This window comes from Bombina bombina, chromosome 3, assembly GCF_027579735.1.
Source record: "Bombina bombina isolate aBomBom1 chromosome 3, aBomBom1.pri, whole genome shotgun sequence".
NCBI classification, from domain to species: Eukaryota; Metazoa; Chordata; class Amphibia; order Anura; family Bombinatoridae; genus Bombina; species Bombina bombina.
In genome coordinates, this window is record NC_069501.1 from 786,046,185 (window position 1) to 786,067,761 (window position 21,577).

The 21,577-nt window shown below is 39.2% G+C and overlaps 1 protein-coding gene across 3 annotated transcripts in view; it reads left to right on the top strand.

Annotated features, from left to right (window-relative positions):
• GAS6 (growth arrest specific 6) overlaps positions 1–21,577 on the top strand; it is a 391,979-nt gene that overhangs the window by 278,933 nt on the left and 91,469 nt on the right. For all 3 annotated transcript variants that reach the window (XM_053707678.1, XM_053707680.1, XM_053707679.1), the window contains exon 11: positions 8,844–9,033. In XM_053707678.1, coding sequence (XP_053563653.1) covers positions 8,844–9,033 — 190 coding nt within the window. The remainder of the gene's footprint in view (positions 1–8,843; positions 9,034–21,577) is intronic.

Genomic DNA, 21,577 nt, shown 5'->3' on the forward strand with positions numbered 1-21,577 from the left:
TTTAAAATTTAATTAGTGTTACTTTACTAATGGGAACAAACCTTTGCTAACAAGTTGTGTTGTTTTTAAAGAGTGATGCTATAACTGTTTTTCAGTTCATTATTTCAACTGTCATTTAATCGTTTAGTGCTTCTTTGAGGCACAGTACGTTTTTGTTAAATAAGATTGTAACCAAGTTGCATGTTTATTGCTAGTGTGTTAAACATGTCTGATTCAGAGGAAGATACCTGTGTCATTTGTTCCAATGCCAAGGTGGAGCCCAATAGAAATTTATGTACTAACTGTATTGATGCTACTTTAAATAAAAGCCAATCTGTACAAATTGAACAAATTTCACCAAACAGCGAGGGGAGAGTTATGCCGTCTAACTCGCCTCACGTGTCAGTACCTGCGTCTCCCGCCCGGGAGGTGCGTGATATTATGGCGCCTAGTACATCTGGGCAGCCATTACAGATAACATTACAAGATATGGCTACTGTTATGACTGAAGTTTTGGCTAAGTTACCAGAACTAAGAGGCAAGCGTGATCACTCTGGGGTGAGAACAGAGTGCGCTGATAATTCTAGGGCCATGTCTGATACTGCGTCACAGCTGGCAGAGCATGAGGACGGAGAGCTTCATTCTGTAGGTGACGGTTCTGATCCAAGCAGATTGGATTCAGATATTTCAAATTTTAAATTTAAATTGGAAAACCTCCGTGTATTACTAGGGGAGGTCTTAGCGGCTCTTAACGATTGTAACACTGTTGCAATACCAGAGAAAATGTGTAGGTTGGATAAATACTTTGCGGTACCGGCGAGTACTGACGTTTTTCCTATACCTAAGAGATTAACTGAAATTGTTACTAAGGAGTGGGATAGACCCGGTGTGCCGTTCTCACCCCCTCCAATATTTAGAAAGATGTTTCCAATAGACGCCACCACACGGGACTTATGGCAAACGGTCCCTAAGGTGGAGGGAGCAGTTTCTACTTTAGCTAAGCGCACCACTATCCCGGTGGAGGATAGCTGTGCTTTTTCAGATCCTATGGATAAAAAATTAGAGGGTTACCTTAAGAAAATGTTTGTTCAACAAGGTTTTATATTGCAACCCCTTGCATGCATCGCGCCGATTACGGCTGCGGCAGCATTTTGGATTGAGTCTCTGGAAGAGAACCTTAGTTCCGCTACGCTGGACGACATTACGGACAGGCTTAGAGTCCTTAAACTAGCTAATTCATTCATTTCGGAGGCCGTAGTACATTTAACCAAACTTACGGCTAAGAATTCAGGATTCGCCATTCAGGCACGTAGGGCGCTGTGGCTAAAATCCTGGTCGGCTGATGTAACTTCTAAGTCCAAATTACTTAATATACCTTTCAAGGGGCAAACTTTATTTGGGCCCGGTTTGAAAGAAATTATCGCTGACATTACAGGAGGTAAGGGCCACGCTCTACCTCAAGACAAAGCCAAAGCTAAGGCTAGACAGTCTAATTTTCGTCCTTTTCGGAATTTCAAAGCAGGTGCAGCATCAACTTCCACTGCACCAAAACAGGAAGGAGCTGTTGCTCGTTACAGACAAGGCTGGAAACCTAACCAGTCCTGGAATAAGGGCAAGCAGGCCAGAAAACCTGCTGCTGCCCCTAAGACAGCATGAACCGAGGGCACCCGATCCGGGACCGGATCTAGTGGGGGGCAGACTCTCTCTCTTCGCCCAGGCTTGGGCAAGAGATGTCCAGGATCCCTGGGCGCTAGAGATCATATCTCAGGGATACCTTCTAGACTTCAAATTATCTCCCCCAAGAGGGAGATTTCATCTGTCAAGGTTGTCAACAAACCAAATAAAGAAAGACGCGTTTCTACGCTGTGTACAAGATCTATTATTAATGGGAGTGATCCATCCGGTTCCGCGGTCGGAACAAGGACAAGGGTTTTACTCAAACCTGTTTGTGGTTCCCAAAAAAGAGGGAACTTTCAGGCCAATCTTGGATTTAAAGATCCTAAACAAATTCCTAAGAGTTCCATCGTTCAAAATGGAAACTATTCGGACAATCTTACCCATGATCCAAAAGGGTCAGTACATGACCACAGTGGATTTAAAGGATGCTTACCTTCACATACCGATTCACAAAGATCATTACCGGTATCTAAGGTTTGCCTTCTTAGACAGGCATTACCAGTTTGTAGCCCTTCCATTCGGATTGGCTACGGCTCCAAGAATCTTCACAAAGGTTCTGGGTGCCCTTCTAGCGGTTCTGAGACCGCGAGGAATTTCGGTAGCTCCGTACCTAGACGACATTCTGATACAAGCTTCAAGCTTTCAAACTGCCAAGTCTCATACAGAGTTAGTTCTGGCATTTCTAAGGTCGCATGGATGGAAAGTGAACGAAAAGAAGAGTTCTCTCTTGCCTCTCACAAGAGTTCCATTCTTGGACTCTTATAGATTCTGTAGAAATGAAGATTTATCTGACAGAAGACAGATTAACAAAGCTTCTAAATACATGCCGTGTCCTTCATTCCATTCAACTCCCGTCAGTAGCTCAATGCATGGAGGTGATCGGCTTAATGGTAGCAGCAATGGACATAGTACCCTTTGCACGCCTACATCTCAGACCGCTGCAATTGTGCATGCTGAGTCAGTGGAATGGGGATTACTCAGATTTGTCCCCCACTCTGAATCTGGATCAAGAGACCAGAAACTCTCTTCTATGGTGGCTTTCTCGACCACATCTGTCCAGGGGGATGCCGTTCAGCAGGCCGGACTGGACAATTGTAACAACAGACGCCAGCCTTCTAGGTTGGGGCGCTGTCTGGAATTCTCTGAAGGCTCAGGGACAATGGAGTCAGGAGGAAAGTCTCCTGCCAATAAACATTCTGGAATTGAGAGCAGTTCTCAATGCCCTTCTAGCTTGGCCCCAGTTAAAGACTCGGGGGTTCATCAGGTTTCAGTCGGACAACATCACGACTGTAGCTTACATCAACCATCAAGGAGGGACAAGAAGCTCCCTAGCAATGATAGAAGTATCAAAGATAATTCGCTGGGCAGAGTCTCACTCTTGCCACCTGTCAGCAACCCACATCCCGGGAGTGGAGAACTGGGAGGCGGATTTCTTGAGTCGCCAGACTCTTCATCCGGGGGAGTGGGAACTTCATCCGGAGGTCTTTGCCCAAATACTTCGACGTTGGGGCAAACCAGAGATAGATCTCATGGCGTCTCGCCAGAACGCCAAACTTCCTCGCTACGGATCCAGATCCAGGGATCCGGGAGCGGTTCTGATAGATGCTTTGACAGCACCTTGGAACTTCAGGATGGCTTATGTGTTTCCACCCTTCCCGCTGCTTCCTCGATTGATTGCCAAAATCAAACAGGAGAGAGCATCAGTGATTCTAATAGCGCCTGCATGGCCGCGCAGGACTTGGTATGCAGATCTAGTGGACATGTCATCCTGTCCGCCTTGGTCTCTACCTCTAAGACAGGACCTTCTGATTCAGGGTCCATTCAAACATCAAAGTCTAACTTCTCTGAAGCTGACTGCTTGGAAATTGAACGCTTGATTTTATCAAAACGTGGTTTTTCTGAGTCGGTTATTGATACCCTGATACAGGCTAGGAAGCCTGTTACCAGAAAGATTTACCATAAAATATGGCGTAAATACCTATACTGGTGTGAATCCAAAGATTACTCCTGGAGTAAGGTTAGGATTCCTAGGATATTGTCTTTTCTACAAGAAGGTTTAGAAAAGGGTTTATCGGCTAGCTCATTAAAGGGACAGATCTCAGCTCTGTCCATCTTGTTACACAGGCGTCTGTCAGAAAATTCAGACATCCAGGCCTTTTGTCAGGCTTTAGCTAGGATCAAGCCTGTGTTTAAAACTGTTGCTCCGCCATGGAGTTTAAACTTAGTTCTTAACGTTTTACAGGGTGTTCCGTTTGAACCCCTTCATTCCATTGATATAAAATTGTTATCTTGGAAAGTTCTATTTTTAATGGCTATTTCCTCGGCTCGAAGAGTCTCTGAGTTATCAGCCCTACATTGTGATTCTCCTTATCTGATCTTTCACTCAGACAAGGTAGTTCTGCGTACTAAACCTGGGTTCTTACCTAAGGTTGTCTCTAACAGGAATATCAATCAAGAGATTGTTGTTCCATCCTTGTGTCCAAATCCTTCTTCAAAGAAGGAACGTCTTCTACACAATCTGGATGTAGTTCGTGCCCTCAAGTTCTACTTGCAGGCAACTAAAGATTTTCGCCAAACTTCTTCCCTGTTTGTCGTTTATTCTGGACAGAGGAGAGGTCAAAAAGCTTCTGCTACCTCTCTCTCTTTTTGGCTTCGTAGCATAATACGTTTAGCCTATGAGACTGCTGGACAGCAGCCTCCTGAAAGAATTACAGCTCATTCCACTAGAGCTGTGGCTTCCACTTGGGCCTTTAAGAATGAGGCCTCTGTTGAACAGATTTGCAAGGCTGCAACTTGGTCTTCGCTTCATACTTTTTCCAAATTTTACAAATTTGACACTTTTGCTTCTTCGGAGGCTATTTTTGGGAGAAAGGTTCTTCAGGCAGTGGTTCCTTCTGTATAATGAGCCTGCCTATCCCTCCCGTCATCCGTGTACTTTTGCTTTGGTATTGGTATCCCAGAAGTAATGATGACCCGTGGACTGATCACACATAACAGAAGAAAACATAATTTATGCTTACCTGATAAATTCCTTTCTTCTGTTGTGTGATCAGTCCACGGCCCGCCCTGTTTTTTAAGGCAGGTACATATTTTTTAAATTATAATTCAGTCACCACTACACCCTTGGCTTCTCCTTTCTCGTTGGTCTTTGGTCGAATGACTGGAGGTGACGTAGAGGGGAGGAGCTATATAGCAACTCTGCTGGGTGAATCCTCTTGCACTTCCTGTAGGGGAGCAGATAATATCCCAGAAGTAATGATGACCCGTGGACTGATCACACAACAGAAGAAAGGAATTTATCAGGTAAGCATAAATTATGTTTTTACATAAGCATCTAGCGGATGTGCCAGATGTTCAATCCTTTTGTAAGGCCCTGGTCAGGATCAGGCCTGTGTTTAAACCTGTTGCTCCTCCTTGGCGCCTTAACCTAGTTCTTAGAATTTTGTAGCAGGCTCCGTTGGAGCCAGTGCATTCTGTAGATATTAAGTTGTTATCTTTTAAAGTTTTGTTTCTTATCGCTATCTCTTCTGCTCGCAGAGTTTCTGAACTCTCGGCTCTGCAGTGCAATTCTCCTTACCTTATTTTTCATACGGATAAGGCGGTCCTTCGTACTAAATTTGAGTTTCTTCCTAAGGTGGTTTCGGATAGAAATATTAATCAGGAGATTGTTCTTCCTTCTCTCTTTCCTAATCCTTCTTCTCACAAGGAACATCTGTTGCATAACTTTGATGTTGTGCATGCTTTAAAATTCTACCTACAGGCTACTAAGGATTTTTGCCATTCTTTTGCCCTGTTTGTTTGTTTGTTTGTTTGTTTCTCAGGAAAGTGTAAGGGTCATAAGGCTACTTCTACTTCTCTGTCTCTCTGGTTAAGAAGTATGATTCATTTTGCTTATGAGACTGCTGGACAGCAGCCTCCTGAGAGAATTACGGCTCATTCCACTAGGGCTGTCTCTTCTTCTCGGGCTTTCAAATATGAAGCTTCTGTGGAGCAGATTTGCAAGGCGGTAACATTGTCCTCTCTGCATACTTTTTCAGAATTTTACAAATTTGATAGTTTTGCCTCGGCTGAGGCTTCCTTTGGGAGAAAGGTTCTTCAAGCGGTGGTGCCTTCTGTTTAGCATCTGCATGTCTTGTTCTCCCTCCCTGTTCATTCCGTGTCCTCTTGCTTGGGTAATGGTTCCCACTAGTAATTGGAATAACGTTGTGGACTCTCCATGTCTTAGGAAAGAAAATAAAATGTATGCACACCTGATAAATTTCTTCCTTTCCGGACATGGAGAGTCCACAACCCCACCCTTCAGATTAAACAGTAATTTTTTCTCAACCTTCAGGCACCTCTACACCTTTGTGTTATCGTCTTTTTCCATTTCCCTTGGCTGAATGACTGGGGGTTATGGGTAATGGAAGGGATACTTTACAGCTTTGCTTTGGTTCTCTTTGCCTCCTCCTGCTGGCCAGGAGTGAATATCCCACTAGTAATTGGAATGACGTGGACTCTCCATGTCCGGAATTAAATTTATCAGGTAAGCATACATTTTTTATTTTTTTCTGAACTCTTGATTGAAATTTGATACACAATTTCAATCAAAGAATAAAAAAGCTATTCTCTTTTAGTTTATAAAATTAAACAGCCCAGATATTATCCTACAGGTGCATTTCAGTTTACATTGTGACATATTTACACATACACTTATCTGACAAATGTAATATTCTCTCAAAACCCCATCATTTTGTTTCTGTATCATCAAATTACATGCTTTTTTCGTGGCTCTGATGCCATTTTATTAATGATTTTGTTGGGAGCGGCTATGCTTAGAGCCTAACAAGATTCAGCTAGCTCTTTCTGGATTTTTATTTATAAAATACTTCCTTGTTGGTAATAGCATGCAGTGTGCTTTAAATATGGGGAGTAAACTCTCCAAGTAATCTTAGAAAACATCTTGTAAATCTTAGAATAAATACAGTAAGAAAGCAAAAGTATAAAGCCCTGATTTTTACTACAAATAAATAGTAAACCAAGAGGTATTAGCACCCTCCATCCGTCATGAAAATTGATCAAAAGTGAAGAAAAAAAAGAGTTCTATTATATAACATATATTATAAGAGCAGCTAAGTACATTCATTTAATAAATAATTTCTAAAGTAGTGGCACCCTAAAAAAATGTTTAAAATAAAACTTCATGATTCAGATAGAGAATACAATTTTAAACAACTTTCCAATTTACTTCTATTATTTAATATGCTTCCTTCTCTTGTTATCCTTTGCTTAAACGTGTATCTAGGTAAGCTCAGGAGCAGCAAAGCACCTGTGTTCTAGCTGTTGATTGGTGCCTGCAGATATATGATTGTCATTGGCTCACCCATGTGTTCAGTTAGAAACCAGTAGTGCATTGCTGCTCCTTCAACAAATGATACCAGGAGAAGGAAGTAAATTAGAAAGTTGTTTAAAATTGTATTCTCTAGATCATGAATGAAAAATGTTGGGTTTCATGTCCCTTTTAATGAGCTTTTAAGTTGGTGTCTGCAGAAACTTTGTGAACTGCTCCTGTTTCTTTGGGGTGTAAATATGAGGTTGCTGCCATATAAAGTCCCTTTGTCCTCCAGCTTTATAGGTAAAGCCAGAAAATTTGTCAGAAAGGAGGCAGATGATGACCTATGCAGGAAACTGATATAAACAAAATACACAAACACATGAAAAAAACAGTAAGGAGAGTTAAGGACAATACTATAAAAGTTGTAAAAGTTTGTAACACTTGTACATTTGCCACAAAGAAACATGTTTGTATGTGCATTCTGGCTATATGTAAACTGAGGCCATTAAGAAGAGGAGGTGTGTATGTGTTTGTCACTGATAGGAAAGCGCACAGCTAGTGTCAACGGGATTTGAAAATTCCACAGCACTAGCCGCTGTAACAGGTACGCTGTAACCGGCAGGCTGCAGAGTGAGTAATGGAGCAGGTGTAAGGTGATCTATGCTGCTTCTTGGCGTGTCTGCTCCACACACCTATACAGTTCATAGATACACAGGAGAATTAGGCGCACTGCACCCAGACGAATGCTACAAACGTAGAGTAAAATTAGTGATCACTATTAAAAACTGACCGGCAATAATCTCAGTCTTTAGTTTACAGCATGAGTATAAGAAATCCTTGTCCCTTTCGGGTATCTACATACACTCCTCAGCCTCAATCTTCTAAGTGTTTTAAAATCTAATTGTAAATCAATGATTATTTAATATCGGTCATGGCAGCTTTAGTTCCTAAGTTATGCTGTATAACTATTTATACAAATTTATGTGAATGTACACGGCCGGTATTTTTTCCAGAATAGGTGGCAACCCTAGTTTCTAGTAGGAAATATTTTTTATTGGGCGTATAAATGTTTTAAAATAAATGACAATAATACAATATTGTGAGTAGGGTATCTGCCCATAAACTTCATTACACTGCAAAGTTCTACTATGGACATTTAAAAAGTTTTAATTCTCTGTCTCATGCTTTACCTTTTAACAGAAAAAATACCTAAATGTGTTGTTTTATCTGATACAGGAAGTCACTTATAAGGTGCTCAGCCTACACATTATTATTAATGTGTTATGTGTGCTTTATAAACTTTATACATCCCATAGCAATTTTATAAGCTGCAGAATGACACTTTGTACATTAAAGGGACAGAAAATGTCAACGTTCATGCTTCAGACAGAGCATGCACCTTTCTTTTTGTGTCTATTATCAAGTTTAATTCATTCACTTGGTATCCTTTGTTAAATAATCATACCGATGTAGGCTTAGGAGTAGCAATGGGCTTCTGCAAGCTAGCTGCTGATTTCTGACTATGTGCGTATGCCTTTTGTCATTGGCTCATCATATGTTTTTAGCTAGGCCCCAGTAGTACATTGCTGCTCTTAAGCTGACTTTAAGTATGTGTTTCACCAAAGGAAGTTATATGCAGTTTTCCACTAATTAATCATAATCCACCAAGTCAATTATGAAACTTGACCTGCAAAAATCTCCCACAGCTTTTCCTAAAACACAATCTCGCTTTACTAATACATGAACATATTTGACATTAGTTGCACAGCTGTGATGGGCCATACAAAGGTTCTCGATGTATATTTTTTGTGTTTTGAGAAAGTGATTATTTTCTGAACTCCATGTACTAATTTGTTTCTTGGAACAATGTCAGACTTGTGGCAGAGTTCGACTTTAGAACATTTGATCCTGAAGGTGTACTTTTCTTTGCTGGAGGCCATCAAGACAGCTCATGGATTGTCCTGGCTCTGCGCAATGGGAAGCTTGAATTGCAGCTGAAGTACAACGGAATAGGCAGAGTTACCAGCAGTGGGCCAACTATAAATCATGGCATGTGGCAAACGGTGAGTACTCCAGATGCATTTCATGTGTATGGGCAGCAGAGGGCAGACAATATCCATCAATTCTGTTTTATTCAAATTGGCAAAAACCCAGCCAGAGAGAAATCAGTGCAAACATTGAATTCCATTACCAATGTGGTAATAAAGAAAATATCAACACACAACACTAAATCATTGCTTGATAGTTCTCCTTAATTTGAGCAACTACAAGCAATAAATGACTTTACACGGAGGCTTTCATTCACCAGTGCAACATATGAATACAAACTAACTTTATTCAGCATAAATTATAAAAATGACTTTATTATTCTGTAAGATATTTTGCTTTTCTGAGCTCACAATGCTATATATATGATACTGTGCCTATAACGTTATGGGATTTGTAAATGAATGTTTTTCTTTTTAGTTGCTTTATTTTTTCTAGAGGATAACATTGTTAGAAAATTGTGAAATTATAGTTGCTCATTCCTAGTTATAAGCTATTTGTATATATATATATATATATATATATATATATATATATATATATATATATATATATATATATATATATATATATATATATATATATATATATATAATTTAAAATGAATATTCCAATAACCTTTTTTTTTTTTTGGTAAAACAACAAACCACTTACAAATTTTATAGCTGTTTTCTCAATATTCTGTGTTGCGCCTAGGTTTCAAATACATTTGCAAAACTCTTGGCAAAGTAACATTTTTGGCAATGGCTTGTTAATATCCTCATGATAAGCTTGAGAAAACTGTTTTACATAGGTTTATGTAGAATACAAGACAGCTTGTTAAAGGTGTAATAGGATTTTATTTCTTTTATAAACATAGGAATATTCTGAAATGTTTTGAGAGTATCAAGTCATGTCTAGCCTTGTGTTTGCTGTTCCATTGCAGTGCTGCAGTTACAGATTTAAGATGCCTGTTCCATTGCAGTGATGCAGAGTTAGAGATTTAAGCTGCTTTGTTGAATAATCTTTCAATACCATATCATAAAAAAAATTGCAAAGGTAATTGGCAAAATTCTATGTTTCTAATTTCAAAATGACCTTGCATAGCATAGATCTTCAATTAAAGGGACATTAAATTCAAAATTTCATTTCTCAATGTTTCATTATGCATAATTAAAAAATGTTGCAATGCACATTCCTATAATTTAACTCTGAAAAGTGTAGTGCTCCCTCCACCCCCATAGATGCCGGAGTGCATTCTGTTGACTGCAAAAACCTGATTCTCCCACATGCTGCACAGTTATTGGCTGTTACATACAGGAGCTTCTTTATAGCTCTTCCTAATTGGCTGCAACTAAAGCAATATGGTAAACAACAATACAGTATGTTCAAGGGGAGTGTCATGCAAAACAACGTATATTTTACTAACAAAATAATTGTTTTAAATACTTTCAAAATGTGTTTTGCTTGTAGATCAATTTCAGTATAGTTAATAATATCTGATGCTTACATAAAAATGACTTTAATATCCCTTTAAGCATTTTTTTTTAAATTATTTGCACTGTCAATTTGTTAGCAAAATTTCCAATGTTTTGCAAAACAAGAGCAGTTCAGGGATAAACCATTTGAAAATGATGTTGCTGGTTGGCTTTGCTGTGGCCATTTAGGGATAGATTTAAAGGGACATAAAACCCCCCAAAATATTTCAGGATTCAGACAGAGCATACAATTTTAAACAACTTTCCAATTTACTTCAATTATGAAATGTTCTTTGTTCTCTTGGTATCTTTTGTTGAAAAGCATAGACTTGAGCTTAGAAGCATGCACGTGTAAGGAGCACTATATGGCAGCAGTTTTGCAAGAATGTTATCCCTTTGCCATAACACTAGATGGCAGCACTATTTCCTGCCATGTAGTGCTCCAGACACCTACCTAGGTATCTCTTCATCAAAGAATAACATGGGGAGTAATAATAATTTAATTTAATTTATGGTCAGTCTAAATAACAAAATATTTTTTTTTGTGTTTCATATCCCTTTAAAGGGACTCATGTCAAAATTAAATAAAATTATTAAAATGTGCACAGTCTTTTTACATCTATACTTTTGGAGTCACCAGCTGCTACCTAGCATATGCAAAAATTTACAGAATATACGTATATGCATTTGTAATTGGCTAATGGCTGTCACATGGTACAGGGGTCGTGGAAATAGACAACTGAAATTTGTCAGAAAAAAAAATGTACTACTTATTTGACGGTCAGACTAAGTGCTATTGCATTGTCTTGTTATGCATTTGTTGTTTATGCAAATCTACTGTATTTACTGGTCCTTTAAAGTGAATGTAAATTTTGATGCTAAAGTGCCGGTTTTTAAAAATTCGATTAAAAACAGGGGCACTTTAATTCATCAAAATTTACATTTCACTCCTGTTGTGAAGAAATACTTACCTTTTAATCTTGACAGCCGCTCCAGCTTCCTCCGGTTGTCGCAAGCCATTTCTGACGTCAGAAATGATGGATAGGTCATCCTCCAATTACGGCTTCCCCCCCGGGGGAATCTGTGTCTGATTCAATGCCGTGATTGGAGGAAGCCGTATTCCTTATTTTAGACCCAGCAAGAGTCTTTGCGACGGGCGGAGGAAGCAATGCAGTGGCTTTCAAGATTAAAAGGTAAGGATTTTCACAACAGGAGTGAAATGTAAATTTTGATGAATTAAAGTGCCCCTGTTTTTAATCGAATTTTTAAAAACCGGGCACTTTAGCACCAAAATTTACATTCACTTTAACTCTCTGATTTGACTAATCACAATATAAAATTGCTCAGGGTCATATACATTTTCAAAAATGTATAATGTGAGTCCGAGTAGCTGTGTAAAACTTAAAGGGACATTAAATCCAAAATTTTTATTTCATGATTGAGGTAGAGAATACAATTTTAAACAACATTCCAATTTACTTCTATTATCTAATTTGCTTCATTTTTTAGATATCCTTTGCTGAAGAATTAACAATGCACATGGGTGAGCCAATCACACGAGGCATCTATGTGCAGACACCAATCGGCAACTACTAAGCCTATCTAAATATGCTTTTCAGAAAAGGATATCAATAGAATGAAGCAACATAGCTAATAGAAGTAAATTACAAAATTGTTTAAAATTGTATTCTCTTTCTAAATCATGAAAGAAAAAATTTGGGTTTAATTTTCCTTTAACTTTTATTCAGACATCCATACAAAGTCTTATAAAATCGAGCCCATACAATGCCATGCATCACGGAAAGGGCAATAAAAGCTGACATGTTTCGGCCGAAGCCATATTCTGGATTTCATATATATTTTCACTAAAGTGACATAAAACAAATTGGGCGAGAGACAAAATATAACAATTCTAGGCGTTAAGCCTGCCCAGAGGGCAGTCTATGTTTAAAAAATATAAACCCCCAATCTAAAGTTATAAAAAAAATTAAAAAGTAAAATTACAGAAAAAATAAACAAAGCTATCCAAAATAAAAAATTTAAACCTAAAATAATACCACTATAAAAATACCCCCCTAAAATAAAAACACCCCTTAATTTAATACTAAACTACCACTAGCCCTTAAAAGGGCATTTTGAAGGGCATTGCCCTAAGTTAAACAGCTCTTTTACCTCTAAAAAAATACTAAGTCCCCCCCTAACAGTAAAAACCCCCCACTCACCAAACCCCACAAAATAAAAAAATACTAACACTAAAAAAAACTAAACTACCCATTGCCCCTAAAGGGTCATTAAAAACATAATTTATGTAAGAACTTACCTGATAAATTCATTTCTTTCATATTAGCAAGAGTCCATGAGCTAGTGACGTATGGGATATACATTCCTACCAGGAGGGGCAACGTTTCCCAAACCTCAAAATGCCTATAAATACACCCCTCACCACATCCACAAATCAGTTTAACGAATAGCCAAGAAGTGGGGTGATAAGAAAAAAGTGCGAAAGCATAAAAAATAAGGAATTGGAATAATTGTGCTTTATAAAAAAACATCATAACCACCACAAAAAAGGGTGGGCCTCATGGACTCTTGCTAATATGAAAGAAATGAATTTATCAGGTAAGTTCTTACATAAATTATGTTTTCTTTCATGTAATTAGCAAGAGTCCATGAGCTAGTGACGTATGGGATAATGACTACCCAAGATGTGGATCTTTCCACACAAGAGTCACTAGAGAGGGAGGGATAAAATAAAGACAGCCAATTCCGCTGAAAAATAATCCACACCCAAAATAAAGATTAAATGAAAAAAACTGAAAATATAAGCAGAAGATTCAAACTGAAACAGCTGCCTGAAGTACTTTTCTACCAAAAACAGCTTCAGAAGAAGAAAACACATCAAAATGGTAGAATTTAGTAAAAGTATGCAAAGAAGACCAAGTTGCTGCTTTGCAAATCTGATCAACCGAAGCATCATTCCTAAACGCCCAGGAAGTAGAAACTGACCTAGTAGAATGAGCTGTAATCCTTTGAGGCGGAGTTTTACCCAACTCGACATAAGCATGATGAATTAAAGATTTCAACCAAGATGCCAAAGAAATGGCAGAGGCCTTCTGACCTTTCCTAGAACCAGAAAAGATAACAAATAGACTAGAAGTCTTTAGGAAATTCTTAGTAGCTTCAACATAATATTTCAAAGCTCTAACTACATCCAAACAATGCAATGATCTCTCCTTAGAATTCTTAGGATTAGGACACAATGAAGGAACCACAATTTCTCTACTAATGTTAGAATTCACAACCTTAAGTAAAAATTTAAAAAAAGTTCGCAACACCACTTTATCCTGATGAAAAATCAGAAAAGGAGACTCACAAGAAAGAGCAGATAATTCAGAAACTCGTCTGGCAGAAGAGATGGCCAAAAGGAACAAAACTTTCCAAGAAAGTAATTTGATGTCCAATGAATGCATAGGTTCAAACGGTGGAGCTTGAAGAGCCCCCAGAACCAAATTCAAACTCCAAGGAGGAGAAATTGACTTAATGACAGGTTTTATACGAACCAAAGCTTGTACAAAACAATGAATATCAGGAAGATTAGCAATCTTTCTGTGAAAAAGAACAGAAAGAGCAGAGATTTGTCCTTTCAAGGAACTTGCAGACAAACCTTTCTCCAAACCATCCTGAAGAAACTGTAAAATTCTCGGAATTCTAAAAGAATGCCAGGAAAAATGATGAGAAAGACACCAAGAAATATAAGTCTTCCAGACTCTATAATATATCTCCCTAGATACAGATTTACGAGCCTGTAACATAGTATTAATCACAGAGTCAGAGAAACCTCTTTGACTAAGAATCAAGCGTTCAATCTCCATACCTTTAAATTTAAGGATTTGAGATCCTGATGAAAAAAAAAGGACCTTGCGACAAAAGGTCTGGTCTTAATGGAAGAGTCCACGGTTGGCAAGAGGCCATCCGGACAAGATCCGCATACCAAAACCTGTCAGGCCATGCTGGAGCTACCAGCAGAACAAACGAGCATTCCTTCAGAATCTTGGAGATTACTCTTGGAAGAAGAACTAGAGGCGGAAAGATATAGGCAGGATGATACTTCCAAGGAAGTGACAATGCATCCACTGCTTCCGCTTGAGGATCCCTGGATCTGGACAGATACCTGGGAAGTTTCTTGTTTAGATGAGAGGCCATCAGATCTATTTCTGGAAGTCCCCACATTTGAACAATCTGAAGAAAAACCTCTGGGTGAAGAGACCATTCGCCCGGATGTAACGTTTGGCGGCTGAGATAATCCGCTTCCCAATTGTCTATGCCTGGGATATGAACCGCAGAAACTAGACAGGAGCTGGATTCCGCCCATACCAGAATTCGAGATGCTTCCTTCATAGCCAGAGGACTGTGAGTCCCTCCTTGATGATTGATGTATGCCACAGCTGTGACATTGTCTGTCTGAAAACAAATGAACGATTCTCTCTTTAGAAGAGGCCATGACTGAAGAGCTCTGAAAATTGCACGGAGTTCCAAAATATTGATCGGTAATCTCACCTCCTGAGATTCCCAAAGCCCTTGTGCTGTCAGATACCCCCAAACAGCTCCCCAACCTGTCAGAACTTGCATCTGTTGAAATTACAGTCCAGGTCGGAAGAACAAAAGAAGCCCCCTGAACTAAACGATGGTGATCTGTCCACCACATCAGAGAGTGTCGTACAATCGGTGTTAAAGATATTAATTGAGATATCTTTGTGTAATCCCTGCACCATTGGTTCAGCATACAGAGCTGAAGAGGTCGCATGTGAAAACGAGCAAAGGGGATCGCGTCCGATGCTGCAGTCATAAGACCTAGAATTTCCATGCATAAAGCTACCGAAGGGAATGATCGTGACTGAAGGTTTCGACAAGCTGATATCAATTTTAGACGTCTCTTGTCCGTTAGTGACAGAGTCATGGACACTGAATCTATCTGGAAACCTAAAAAGGTTACCCTTGTCTGAGGAATCAATGAACTTTTTGGTAAATTGATCCTCCAACCATGATCTTGAAGAAACAACACAAGTCGATTCGTATGAGATTCTGCTAAATGTGAAGACTGAGCAAGTACCAAGATATCGTCCAAATAAGGAAATACCACAATACCCTGTTCTCTGATTACAGACAGAAGGGCACCGAGAACCTTTGTAAAAATTCTTGGAGCTGTAGCTAGGCCAAACGGTAGAGCCACAAACTGGTAATGCTTGTCTAGGAAAGAGAATCTCAGAAACTGATAGTGATCTGGATGAATCGGAATATGCAGATATGCATCCTGTAAATCTATTGTGGACATATAATGCTCTTGCTGAACAAAAGGCAGGATAGTCCTTACAGTTACCATCTTGAATGTTGGTATCCTTACATAACGATTCAATATTTCTTTCATGTAATTAACAAGAGTCCATGAGCTAGTGACGTATGGGATATACATTCCTACCAGGAGGGGCAAAGTTTCCCAAACCTTAAAATGCCTATAAATACACCCCTCACCACACCCACAAATCAGTTTTACAAACTTTGCCTCCTAGGGAGGTGGTGAAGTAAGTTTGTGCTAGATTCTACGTTGATATGCGCTCCGCAGCAAGTTGGAGCCCGGTTTTCCTCTCAGCGTGCAGTGAATGTCAGAGGGATGTGAGGAGAGTATTGCCTATTGAATGCAGTGATCTCCTTCTACGGGGTCTATTTCATAAGGTTCTCTGTTATCGGTCGTAGAGATTCATCTCTTACCTCCCTTTTCAGATCGACGATATACTCTTATATTTACCATTTCCTCTACTGATTCTCGTTTCAGTACTGGTTTGGCTTTCTACAATCATGTAGATGAGTGTCCTGGGGTAAGTAAGTCTTATTTTCTGTGACACTCTAAGCTATGGTTGGGCACTTTATTTATAAAGTTCTAAATATATGTATTCAAACATTTATTTGCCTTGACTCAGAATGTTCAACTTTCCTTATTTCCAGACAGTCAGTTTCATATTTGGGATTATGCTTTAATTATCATATTTTTCTTACCTCAAAAATTTGACTTTTTTCCCTGTGGGCTGTTAGGCTCGCGGGGGCTGAAAATGCTTCATTTTATTGCGTCATTCTTGGCGCGGACTTTTTTGGCGCAAAAATTCATTTCCGTTTCCGGCGTCATACGTGTCGCCGGAAGTTGCGTCATTTTTTTGACGTTATTTTGCGCCAAAAATGTCGGCGTTCCGGATGTGGCATCATTTTTGGCGCCAAAAGCATTTAGGCGCCAAATAATGTGGGCGTCTTATTTGGCGCCAAAAAATATGGGCGTCGCTTTTGTCTCCACATTATTTCAGTCTCATTTTTCATTTGCTTCTGGTTGCTAGAAGCTTGATGTTTGGCATTTTTTTCCCATTCCTGAAACTGTCTTATAAGGAATTTGATCTATTTTGCTTTATATGTTGTTTTTTCTCTTACATATTGCAAGATGTCTCACGTTGCATCTGAGCCAGAAGATACTACAGGAAAACCTCTGCCTGCTGGATCTACCAAAGCTAAGTGTATCTGCTGTAAACTTTTGGTAGCTATTCCTCCAGCTGTTGTTTGTATTAAATGTCATGACAAACTTGTTAATGCAGATAATATTTCCTTTAGTGATGTACCATTGCCTGTTGCAGTTCCCTCAACATCTAAGGTGCAGAATGTTCCTGATAACATAAGAGATTTTGTTTCTGAATCCATAAAGAAGGCTTTGTCTGTTATTTCTCCTTCTAGTAAACGTAAAAAGTCTTTTAAATCTTCTCTCTCTACAGATGAATTTTTAAATGAACACCATCATTCTGATTCTTTGGACTCTTCTGGTTCAGAGGATTCTGTCTCAGAGATTGATGCTGATAAATCTTCATATTTATTTAAGATGGAATTTATTCGCTCTTTACTTAAAGAAGTACTAATTGCTTTAGAAATAGAGGATTCTAGTCCTCTTGATACTAATTCTATACGTTTGGATAAGGTTTTTAAAGCTCCTGCGGTTATTCCAGAAGTCTTTCCTGTTCCTAATGCTATTTCTGCAGTAATTGCTAAGGAATGGGATAGATTGGGTAATTCATTTACTCCTTCTAAACGTTTTAAGCAATTATATCCTGTTCCGCCTGACAGATTAGAATTTTGGGACAAAATCCCTAAAGTTGATGGGGCTATTTCTACCCTTGCTAAACGTACTACCATTCCTACATCAGATGGTACCTCGTTTAAGGATCCTTTAGATAGAAAAATTGAATCTTTTCTAAGAAAAGCTTATCTATGTTCAGGTAATCTTCTTAGACCTGCTATATCATTGGCTGATGTTGCTGCAGCTTCAACTTTTTGGTTGGAAACTCTAGCGCAACAAGTAACAAATCGTGATTCTCATGATATTATTATTCTTCTCCAGCATGCTAATAATTTCATCTGTGATGCCATTTTTGATATTATTAGAGTTGATGTTAGATTTATGTCTCTGGCTATCTTAGCCAGAAGAGCTTTATGGCTTAAGACTTGGAATGCTGATATGGCTTCTAAATCAACTCTACTTTCCATTTCTTTCCAGGGAAACAAATTATTTGGTTCTCAGTTGGATTCTATTATTTCAACTGTTACTGGTGGGAAAGGAACTTTTTTACCACAGGATAAAAAGTCTAAAGGTAAAAACAGGGCTAACAATCGTTTTCGTTCCTTTCGTTTCAACAGAGAACAAAAGCCTGATCCTTCGTCCTCAGGAGCAGTTTCAGTTTGGAAACCATCCCCAGTCTGGAATAAATCCAAGCCTGCTAGAAAGGCAAAGCCTGCTTCTAAGTTCACATGAAGGTACGGCCCTCATTCCAGTTCAGCTGGTAGGGGGCAGGTTACGTTTTTTCAAAGAAATTTGGATCAGTTCTGTTCACAATCTTTGGATTCAGAACATTGTTTCAGAAGGGTACAGAATTGGTTTCAAGATGAGACCTCCTGCAAAGAGATTTTTTCTTTCCCATGTCCCAGTAAATCCAGTGAAAGCTCAAGCATTTCTGAATTGTGTTTCAGATCTAGAGTTGGCTGGAGTAATTATGCCAGTTCCAGTTCCGGAACAGGGGATGGGGTTTTATTCAAATCTCTTCATTGTACCAAAGAAGGAGAATTCCTTCAGACCAGTTCTGGATCTAAAATTATTGAATCGTTATGTAAGGATACCAACGTTCAAGATGGTAACTGTAAGGACTATATTGCCTTTTGTTCAGCAAGGGAATTATATGTCCACAATAGATTTACAGGATGCATATCTGCATATTCCGATTCATCCAGATCATTATCAGTTCCTGAGATTCTCTTTTCTAGACAAGCATTACCAATTTGTGGCTCTACCGTTTGGCCTTGCTACAGCTCCAAGAATTTTCACAAAGATTCTCGGTGCCCTTCTGTCTGTAATCAGAGAACAGGGTATTGTGGTATTTCCTTATTTGGACGATATCTTGGTACTTGCTCCGTCTTTACATTTAGCAGAGTCTCATACGAATCGACTTGTGTTGTTTCTTCAAGATCATGGTTGGAGGATCAATTTACCAAAAAGTTCTTTGATTCCTCAAACAAGGGTAACCTTTCTGGGTTTCCAGATAGATTCAGTGTCCATGACTTTGTCTTTAACAGACAAGAGACGTCTAAAATTGATTACAGCCTGTCGAAACCTTCAGTCTCAATCATTCCCTTCGGTAGCCTTATGCATGGAAATTCTAGGTCTTATGACTGCTGCATCGGACGCGATCCCCTTTGCTCGTTTTCACATGCGACCTCTTCAGCTCTGTATGCTGAACTAATGGTGCAGGGATTACACGAAGATATATCAATTAATATCTTTAAAACCGATTGTTCGGCACTCTCTGACGTGGTGGACAGATCACCATCGTTTAATTCAGGGGGCTTCTTTTGTTCTTCCGACCTGGACTGTAATTTCAACAGATGCAAGTCTCACAGGTTGGGGAGCTGTGTGGGGATCTCTGACGGCACAAGGAGTTTGGGAATCTCAGGAGGTGAGATTACCGATCAATATCTTGGAACTCCGTGCAGTTTTCAGAGCTCTTCAGTTTTGGCCTCTTCTGAAGAGAGAATCGTTCATTTGTTTTCAGACAGACAATGTCACAACTGTGGCATACATCAATCATCAAGGAGGGACTCACAGTCCTCTGGCTATGAAAGAAGTATCTCGAATTTTGGTTTGGGCGGAATCCAGCTCCTGTCTAATCTCTGCGGTTCATATCCCAGGTGTAGACAATTGGGAAGCGGATTATCTCAGTCGCCAAACGTTGCATCCGGGCGAATGGTCTCTTCACCCAGAGGTATTTCTTCAGATTGTTCAAATGTGGGGGCTCCCAGAGATAGATCTGATGGCCTCTCATCTAAACAAGAAACTTCCCAGGTATCTGTCCAGATCCCGGGATCCTCAGGCGGAGGCAGTGGATGCATTATCACTTCCTTGGAAGTATCATCCTGCCTATATCTTTCCGCCTCTAGTTCTTCTTCCAAGAGTAATCTCCAAGATTCTGAGGGAATGCTCGTTTGTTCTGCTAATAGCTCCGGCATGGCCTCACAGGTTTTGGTATGCGGATCTTGTCCGGATGGCATCTTGCCAACCATGGACTCTTCCGTTAAGACCAGACCTTCTGTCTCAAGGTCCTTTTTTCCATCCGGATCTGAAATCCTTAAATTTAAAGGTATGGAGATTGAACGCTTGATTCTTGGTCATAGAGGTTTCTCTGACTCCGTGATTAATACTATGTTACAGGCTCGTAAATCTGTATCTCGAGAGATATATTATAGAGTCTGGAAGACTTATATTTCTTGGTGTCTTTCTCATCATTTTTCTTGGCATTCTTTTAGAATACCGAGAATTTTACAGTTTCTTCAGGATGGTTTAGATAAGGGTTTGTCCGCGAGTTCTTTGAAAGGACAAATCTCCGCTCTTTCTGTTCTTTTTCACAGAAAGATTGCTATTCTTCCTGATATTCATTGTTTTGTACAAGCTTTGGTTCGTATAAAACCTGTCATTAAGTCAATTTCTCCTCCATGGAGTTTGAATTTGGTTTTGGGAGCTCTTCAAGCTCCTCCGTTTGAACCTATGCATTCATTGGACATTAAATTACTTTCTTGGAAAGTTTTGTTCCTTTTGGCCATCTCTTCTGCTAGAAGAGTTTCTGAATTATCTGCTCTTTCGTGTGAGTCTCCTTTTCTGATTTTTCATCAGGATAAGGCGGTGTTGCGAACTTCTTTTGAATTTTTACCTAAAGTTGTGAATTCCAACAACATTAGTAGAGAAATTGTGGTTCCTTCATTATGTCCTAATCCTAAGAATTCTAAGGAGAAATCATTGCATTCTTTGGATGTTGTTAGAGCTTTGAAATATTATGTTGAAGCTACGAAATCTTTCCGTAAGACTTCTAGTCTATTTGTTATCTTTTCCGGTTCTAGGAAAGGCCAGAAAGCTTCTGCCATTTCTTTGGCATCTTGGTTGAAATCTTTAATTCATCTTGCCTATGTTGAGTCGGGTAAAATTCCGCCTCAAAGAATTACAGCTCATTCTACTAGGTCAGTTTCTACTTCCTGGGCGTTTAGGAATGAAGCTTCGGTTGACCAGATCTGCAAAGCAGCAACTTGGTCCTCTTTGCATACTTTTACTAAATTCTACCATTTTGATGTATTTTCTTCTTCTGAAGCAGTTTTTGGTAGAAAAGTTCTTCAGGCAGCGGTTTCAGTTTGAATCTTCTGCTTATGTTTTTTGTTAAACTTTATTTTGGGTGTGGATTATTTTCAGCAGGAATTGGCTGTCTTTATTTTATCCCTCCCTCTCTAGTGACTCTTGTGTGGAAAGATCCACATCTTGGGTAGTCATTATCCCATACGTCACTAGCTCATGGACTCTTGTTAATTACATGAAAGAAAACATAATTTATGTAAGAACTTACCTGATAAATTCATTTCTTTCATATTAACAAGAGTCCATGAGGCCCACCCTTTTTTGTGGTGGTTATGATTTTTTTGTATAAAGCACAATTATTCCAATTCCTTATTTTATATGCTTCGCACTTTTTTTCTTATCACCCCACTT